This window comes from Lolium rigidum, chromosome 5, assembly GCF_022539505.1.
Source record: "Lolium rigidum isolate FL_2022 chromosome 5, APGP_CSIRO_Lrig_0.1, whole genome shotgun sequence".
Classification (NCBI taxonomy): Eukaryota; Viridiplantae; Streptophyta; class Magnoliopsida; order Poales; family Poaceae; genus Lolium; species Lolium rigidum.
This window is the reverse complement of record NC_061512.1, coordinates 220,038,820-220,046,956: the sequence shown is the minus strand read 5'-3', so window position 1 is coordinate 220,046,956 and position 8,137 is coordinate 220,038,820. Positions and strand designations below refer to the sequence as shown.

General features: G+C 46.7%; 2 protein-coding genes across 2 annotated transcripts; both read left to right on the top strand.

Moving 5' to 3' along the window:
- Positions 1-708: 708 nt before the first annotated feature.
- On the top strand, positions 709-5,073 carry LOC124653234 (phosphoribosylaminoimidazole-succinocarboxamide synthase, chloroplastic-like; the record flags this gene model as incomplete). Its single annotated transcript, XM_047192300.1, is given in 12 exon segments — positions 709-1,034; positions 1,108-1,209; positions 1,363-1,492; positions 1,601-1,693; positions 1,765-1,853; positions 2,313-2,393; positions 2,762-2,851; positions 3,358-3,447; positions 3,576-3,626; positions 3,788-3,834; positions 4,668-4,725; positions 4,800-5,073. Coding segments are annotated over 12 exon segments (1,191 nt in total). The 3' UTR covers positions 4,857-5,073.
- A 494-nt stretch (positions 5,074-5,567) lies between these two features.
- On the top strand, positions 5,568-6,505 carry LOC124655456 (glutathione transferase GST 23-like). Its single transcript, XM_047194348.1, has 2 exons — positions 5,568-5,899; positions 6,012-6,505. The coding sequence occupies exons 1-2, from the start codon at positions 5,582-5,584 to the stop codon at positions 6,360-6,362; spliced, it is 669 nt and encodes a 222-aa protein (XP_047050304.1). The 5' UTR covers positions 5,568-5,581; the 3' UTR covers positions 6,363-6,505.
- The last annotated feature ends 1,632 nt before the right edge of the window (positions 6,506-8,137 follow it).

Genomic DNA, 8,137 nt, shown 5'->3' with positions numbered 1-8,137 from the left:
TGGCCGCAACTGTCATCTACCTCAACCTCACGAAAGAGGTCATTGAGGTCCAAAGGATGGACGCCGAGGCCAAAAAGGCAGACGCCAAGGCCAAATTGCGTGACGCCGAGGCCATGAGGATGGACGCCGAGGCTAAGACCCATGCAGAGGACACAAGGATCATGCTAGCCGACTAGAGCAGCGTCGACGATGACACCAGGGTTTAGTTCATGAAAAGGCGCGCCAAAATTCGCGTGCGAGACGCCTGATCACCGGTGCCATGCGCCAAACACCATGGCCTCCTTTTGGACTTTTTATGTTGTTCAGGGCTTGTTGTGCCGCTTTTGAACTCCATTTTGCGCCGTACCATGTGTAAAGTGTGATGTGCAAAGTGTGATGAACTTATTTCAGATCTCAATTTGACGTAATTTGAGTTTATAATTTTGTGCAAATTTGAGCTAATTTGAGGCTACTAACCTTTTTTCTAAATTTTCTGAAACTAAACTGGCCCGACTGAAAATGCGTCGGTCCGTTGGAGCCACCGCCATCTTCTAAAAAAGAAAGAAGATATCTCGTTCCATTGGCCGCGGCCATATCTGAGAAACCCGGCCCGCCCGCCCAGCATCTTTCTTTACCAGACCCATCGTATCGTATTCGTACCCACTCACACCGGCCCTGACCGCTCGCCCAAACCCCGCGCCGCTCAGCCGCCTCCACGGCCAGCAGCAACACCCGCCGACCGAGGACCTCCGATGTCTCCCGCCGCGCCGCCCACCGCCATCCGCCTCACGACCACGCCAAACCCTCTCCCCCACACCATCTCCTCGCCCGCCACTCGGCGCCCCTCCCACCTCTCCATGTCGGCCCCCTCCCGTCCCCGCACCTCGCCCCTGGCCGCAACAGCAGCGGCCGGCGGTGCACCCTCCCTCCTCGCCGCGGACCCGAGTCACCGCGACGCCGTCCTCCTCGCGGCGCGCGGTGCCATCGCCAACTGCCTCGGCGAGACCCACCTCGACCTCGTCGTCCCCGGGCTCCGCCTCGCCGCCAAGGGCAAGGTGAGCAAACCGTTGATTGGCCTACCTGCTACAGGAGGTTCTGTTGACTGACGTGTTCTGACTCGATGCGCAGGTGAGAGATGTCTACGAGAGCGGGGAGCACCTGGTGCTGGTCACCACCGACCGTCAGAGCGCATTCGACCGTGTCCTTGCCTCCATTCCCTTCAAAGGCCAGGTATGCTCCTCCCAGATGCTAACATTATTATATGTAATTCTGTATGGCATGCCCGCCCTCTGTATGATGCAGGTGGTATTTTATCGATAGCTCAGTTTCCATATAATGGTGTCATTTTCCAGGGCCTGAATATGCTGAATGTTCATCTTTCAGGTTCTTAACGAGACAAGCCTCTGGTGGTTCAACAGGACCGCTCATATCACTCCAAATGCAGTGGTCTCTTGTCCTGATAAGAATGTGACAATTGCCAAAAGGTGCTCAGTTTTCCCAGTTGAATTTGTCGGTGAGACCTAATGCATGCTGCATATCTTGCTTATTTCTCCTACTACTACTTTGCATCGTACCAGGCATAATCTTGATGAAAATGCTAAGCAGTTTGTTTGTTTTTCAGCGAGGGGATTCGTTACAGGAAGCACTGATACATCACTATGGACAGTTTATAACAATGGCGTGAGGAATTACTGCGGAAATGTCATTCCTGATGGTATGCTAACGAATATTGATATAATATATGGATTCTCTCTTGTGTGTTGACGACTAGATTCCTTGTTGCAGGCATGGTAAAGAATCAAAAGCTAGCAGCAAATATCCTCACGCCAACAACTAAAGCTGCTGATCACGATGTCCCTATCACTCCTGATGAGGTTCCCCATTCTTTCTGAAATTCCTTTCTTCCCATAGTCTAGAGCATAGAGAATGCATGTTAGGATTATAACCCCTCCAAGCCATCACTATTTTACTTAACTCCTGATGAGGATTGTCCTTCGATTATTCTCTAACATTGGCATCCCAGATGTAGCTGCTAGTATTTCTCCACTTTGATCCAACCAGCAAATAGTTAAGGGCTTAAGGATTATCATTCGGTCATGTAAAGAAGGTTGCTCTATTAGATTTTAAATGCTAGTTGTTTATCATTTACTTGGTAATCGTAAATAATACTGTGGCAAGAATCTGGGGTTATGATTATCATTGTGGTGTGGTTCATCGCAGAAATAGTTTGGTACTGTGTAATGCACTCTACCTTTTATTCTATGTTAAGTGTACCTGCTGGCATCACCTTCTTTCTTTACATTTTACCCCTTACTTATCACACTATTCTTCAGATAGTCAAGTCAGGGCTGATGTCTAAGGATGATTTTGATGAGGCAAGAAACAAAGCCTTAAGCTTATTTGAATATGGGCAGGTAAATTCTTATGTCATCTTTTTTCTAGAAGCTCCCAGGTCCATGTTTAGTGATCCTCCTTGGTTGACTTCACCAGCCAAGCTCCAAGTTTAAGAATTGCGTTCCACAAGTGACACTGACCATGCTTGACATCTTCATACTAAAGTTTGATTGACCAATGCATTTGGTTTTGATACTTGTTCCTCCTCCATTTATTATAATATATGACCATAGATATTACCCGTAAACACGCCTGCTTTCAGGTCTAATGTTTTGACACAATGTAATCCAACGAGTCGTGCATGTTATTTGTAACATGCATATTGTTTTTATTCAGTGCTCAACCGCTCATTCATAGTCTTCGTAGCTGACTGTTTTCCTCCTTGCAGCAAGTGGCATTAGAGAATGGAGTAATACTAGTTGACACAAAGTATGAATTCGGAAAAACAGCTGATGGGACAATTGTGTTGATTGATGAGGTTGTGTTTTCCGACTTATACTTTCTTCTACTATTCAGTTACTTTTTTCAATGCTTTCTTCACCACAGAGCCAAATTTTATGAGGTTCCATCTTGTGTATAAGTATAAACATGGTAGCCATACAATTATTGCTCCAACTTGCCTAAACTGCACGTGCATGTCTTTAACCTGCAGTTGTCTTCTGAAATGTGCACTACCAAGCTGTTGTGTTGCCATTTTCAGTATCGGGTCATACTTCGACAGCTGTTTTAATGTATACACTTAACCTTTTGTATTTTTGAGTGTGGCATATTCAACCTGTATGACTAGACGTGAGTGCTTTGCACCAAGTAACTAACTGTACACGCAAAAAGATCCGAGAGACCTTTAGGTGGACATATTCAGTTATTTCTTGATCTTGGAAGTTAATTGGTCATACTATTTGACTTCTTTTTTTTTTGGTATATAGTTTCTTGAGTTGTTACTTCTGACAAAATCATGATGCTATTTTCCCTTCTAACAAGCAGGTACATACACCTGACTCCAGCAGATATTGGATTGCTAATTCATATGAAGAGAGATTTAAATCTGGCCTTGAACCTGAAAATGTTGACAAGGTAAACTAAATTTTAACATATATAGAAACCCTAAAGGGAGCACTTTACCCTCCTGCAATTTTGTATATCAGTAATGCTATATATATTTTCTAACGAAAATGCTTAAAATGTTATTAAATTCTCACCAGGAGTTCCTAAGGCTGTGGTTTAAGAATAATTGCAACCCATATGAAGATAAGGTATCTCATTGTTCTTCCCAGTCAACTGTTAACACTACTTAAGCTTGTTTTCCATAGTGAGCTCACTATCAGTCACAAATTTACCATGGATGATGGCCAATGTTTTCCAACGCATCAATTCTGTCAGTTGGTTTATGCATACTAATTATTCTGAAACACAGATTCTACCAGAAGCTCCGGAAGAACTAGTTTCCGAACTTGCTTGGCGGTATGTTTCCATCGCTTCTTGACTTTTTTTTAGGGAATTATAATCCATCAAACTGATGTTCGTTACGTATATGGAACTAGGGGTGGGCATAAAAAACCGACACCGAGCACCGAAACCGAATTCACCGAAACCAAATTAACCGAGACTAATTTCGGTGCGTAATTTGTGATGAACCGAATTATAAATTACTAAATTCGGGTTTAACAATTAGTTAACCGAAAAGACCAAAGTAACCGAGATACAGACTACATAGTGCAGACTCTTTCTATCAGAGGGTTAAATTTAGTGCGTTGGTAGTTTCTCTGTCTAAAAGTCAAAATCCTGGCCCCATCTACACGCAGGGTATAGTATATCAAGTTTGCTGATTAGTGACTGATGGCGAACCATGCATACACGTACACCACCATGCATTTTTTCCAACACGTGATGTCATGCTACTTCGGCTAGACATGTAGTACTACCTAGTGGATGGACGTATAGTTTCAGGATTCCAGCACAGTAGGTGTTGCGCGGTCATTAGTCCCGCTGTTCAGATGGCTGTATGCATGCCAGTGCACATACCAGATGTTTACTTTTTTTGTCAGTCTATCACGTTGGTCATATATATCGGTTAGAACCAAACACCGAACCGAATTAACAGTTAACCGAATTACTGGCTTGCTAGAAAACCGATATAATTTCGGTTGTAGTTTCTTATTAACCGAATTACGAGAAAACTCAATAAACCGAACCGAATTTCCGGTTAAAACCGAATGCCCAGGCCTATATGGAACTGAAGAAAACATCATATCCTGTGGTAGTTCGATAACTGTTTCCATGAATATCGGCTGCAGGTACATATTTCTGTTCGAAACGATTACAAATACCAAGTTCGAGATCCCAGATACACAGGTATGTACAGGACTGTTTTTATGTTTCTGGCTTAGTAGTAAATAAACACTTAATCTCTGTTTCGTTAAATGCAGGAACCGATCCATGAAAGGATATCAAGGAATGTAGCAGAAGCCTTGCGGAATTTATAATTGCTGACGCTGCAAAAAGCACTCGTTCATGACAATAGGATGGGGAAATTCTGTTACTAAGATTCCCTGTAGTTGCTATGTGCACATGAGCTGATGAGTAGTATCATCCCCGTTGAAGCTTGAATTATTTTTCGACGGAGTATGAATGCATATCCCCGGTGATGTAATATCACACAGAATAGGAGATTAACAATTAAAACTGGTCCATGTTTCTGTTCGGGTGAGCATTTGGTATGCTCCCCTGCTGGCTTCCCTATGTTTGGAGTGCTGGAGAAGATAAATGCAGCATGCAACTAAAAAAAAAAAAAACTAATGCATTTTATGTAAGGATTGCAGAGTTCGTCCCAAATTTTGTTTGCAGAATTAACCATTTGACTCGTCCACTCTGTCTTGTACAATATCTTTGTACACTTCACTTCTTCGGAATGCAGACCACATATTCCAAACTATTTGCGAAGTTCTTTTTAGTGGGGATATTTGGGAAGTTCACATATCGTAGTTTATGTATTGATCCACTTGTGACACTCAGATAACCCTCTGAAGATCCCATCCATCACATTGTGTCCACATATCATTAAACTAATTTTTTTTTTCCGATGGAGCGTTGACTACTTGGTAGCCAACAATGACCCGGCAACCCAGATCTGGACTTGTTTACGCTTCAAAAAAGAGGCATCGACGTCTCCCTGGTCTCTTGCAGCAGCTAGCAGCACGAAGCTTCAACAATGGCTGAGAAGGGCGTGAAGGTGTTTGGTATGTGGGCGAGCCCGATGGTCATCCGGGTGGAGTGGGCGCTCCGGCTGAAGGGTGTCACGTACGAGTACATCGACGAGGACCTCGCCAACAAGAGCAACGCGCTGCTCCGCCACAACCCGGTGACCAAGAAGGTTCCGGTGCTGCTCCACGACGGCAAGCCGATCGCCGAGTCCGCCATCATCGTCGAGTACATTGACGAGGTGTGGAAGGATGGCTACCCGATCATGCCGGCTGACCCCTACGAGCGAGCTCAGGCGAGGTTCTGGGCCAAGTATGCCGACGAGAAGGTACAATATGCTCTTCTTTTATGTAAAGCGCTCCTAGATTTAGTAGTACTTAGTAGTAGTTAGGTAGGCACCACAGTTGCTCTAATGTGAGGATTGGTCTGGATTTGTCTAGTGTAATGCCGCCATCTACCCGGTATTCACGGCGACCGGCGAAGCACAGAGCAAGGTGGTGCACGAGGCCCAGCAGTGTCTGAAAACTCTGGAGAAGGCCCTGGAGGGGAAGATGTTCTTTGGGGGCGACGCCTTCGGATACCTTGACGTTATCGTCGGGTGGTACGCGCACTGGTTGCCAATCATCGAGGAGGTGTCCGGCGCCAGTGTCGTCACCGAAGAGGAGCTTCCTCTTATGAAAGCGGGGTTCGACCGGATCCTCGCCGTCGATGTGGTCAAGGAGACCCTGCCCCCAAGAGACAAGCTCCTAGCGCTCAACAAGGCTCGCCGTGAGCAGCTCCTCTCGGCATAGAGCGCGAGTAATTCCATTTCAGCTACGTAATCTTCCGTACCACGGATAAATAAGTGTTGCATTGTGCAACTGATGTTAGTTACATCTTTCGAGTGACTGTCTCACGCATGACCAGTTTCAGTTATATGTGTTTCACGATGCCATGGATACCTACTGTACTTATTTCCTCGTGTGTTAGTAATATTAATGGTGTTTCTGAACCAACATTAGGTTTTAGATGGCTAGGAGGGTGATTGTTGTTAAACGATATGGCTCTAGATGTTTTCTAGTAGTACTTGTTAAACGATATATGCCGCCAGTGTTCTTAAGTACTGACGCAACTAGTTCGGAGAGGTGATCGCTGTCGAGCTTGCGGCTGTTCAAAGAAGGTTGGGCGATTTTCACCGCGCTAGGGTGAAGCTGAATTCAAACCAGCCCCTGGCTCGTTTTGTTCCTCTTGCGCAAAGGTCAGGAAAGAAATGTTTTTGAAAGTTAAGTAGTACGAAAAGCTCCCAAAGTACTGTAATTTCTGTGGCTTAATGGGACATACTTTCCTGCAGTTTGGCTCTTGGATGGTCTCCGAGGAGCAGTACTGGCAGCCTGGAACGCCGGGTGCGCGAGCTCGCAACCCTGCGCGAGCAAGCGGTGATGAAAGGGGCAACGGCCAGCGTGGCGGCCGTGGTGGTGGACGTACGGGTGGTGGTCGTATGGGACGGGGAGATGCTATCGAGCGTACAACGTAAGTGGAGGCCAAAAGATAGCACTGCTAACCAGTCTCATAAACGTACATCTGGAGATGCTGGTCTGGGGGATGAGCCCATTGATGATCTGACTGACACAGCTTCAAGCCCTCTAAAACAACCAGTAGCCAACGTTAACAGGGTGAAGGATTTCCTGTACATATAACATGTGGGTTATTTTGTGCTTCTTATCTGTCCATTGCTCCTAGTGGTTGTGCTGAAACTAATGTAATTTTGTTGTTTGGCAAATGTTAACTTGTAGTGATCCATTAAGTGATGCTGAAATAGAGTGTTTTTGTGTACCTTCTCGCTACAAACATTTTGCCTGCCGTGATAACTATTTGTCACCATGAGTGGAATGTTTGTTGTCATAAGTTAATGCCACAAGTGTAGTGGTTTGTGGCAAAATTACTAATGCCATAAAATAATGATTGTTGCTACTTGTGTCCACCAAAGTATCATCTTGCCAATACATTCAAAGTATTGACCAAATATTTTTGGCTGTAACTTTACCGTTGCAAATAATGTGATAGACGAGTGAGTTACGATGACTAGGGTTACAAATCTATCCTCGGCCTATGGTACTTGAAGAAGAAGAGCTTAAACACTCTCCTCCCGTCGCCCCCTCCAGGCGACCAGGGGAGAGTAACCCTAGATCGCTGCCGCCCCTTCCCTCTCCCTCCTCCCCCCGCCTCGTCGCCCCCAGAGGCGCTACCGGGCGAAGCCCGCTGCGCCGGTGAAGGGGCGGCGGGGATCCGGGTCCTCGGCTCCCCGCGCGGTGATAGGTGGAGGACCTCCGCGCCGGGCTCGCCGGCCGCCGGCGATGACGTTGGGTGGCCTCCTTCGCTCCACGCTGCTTCTGCGGAGTGGCCGTGGTCCGGGGGTGGCGCCTTCCGGTGCTTTCCCGGTGGGGGCCACGGGCTCCAGGGCGGCGGCCCTGGGAGGTGGCAGCGAGGCTGGCTCGACGGCGGGCGGCGCTCGTGGGTGCTGTACCCTCTGCTTGGCCGCAGGGGCGGCGAGCGAATGGGTGGGGTCGTCCGGGTGCCTTCAGCGCCC

What these genes read in the sequence shown, in the direction of transcription:
- LOC124655456 (XM_047194348.1), top strand. Translation starts at nt 5,582, where the DNA reads ATGGCTGAGAAGGGCGTGAAGGTGTTTGGTATGTGGGCGAGCCCGATG. An exon ending in CCAAGTATGCCGACGAGAAG is followed by an intron (nt 5,900 to 6,011) that starts GTACAATATGCT and finishes GGATTTGTCTAG; the next exon opens with TGTAATGCCGCCATCTACCC.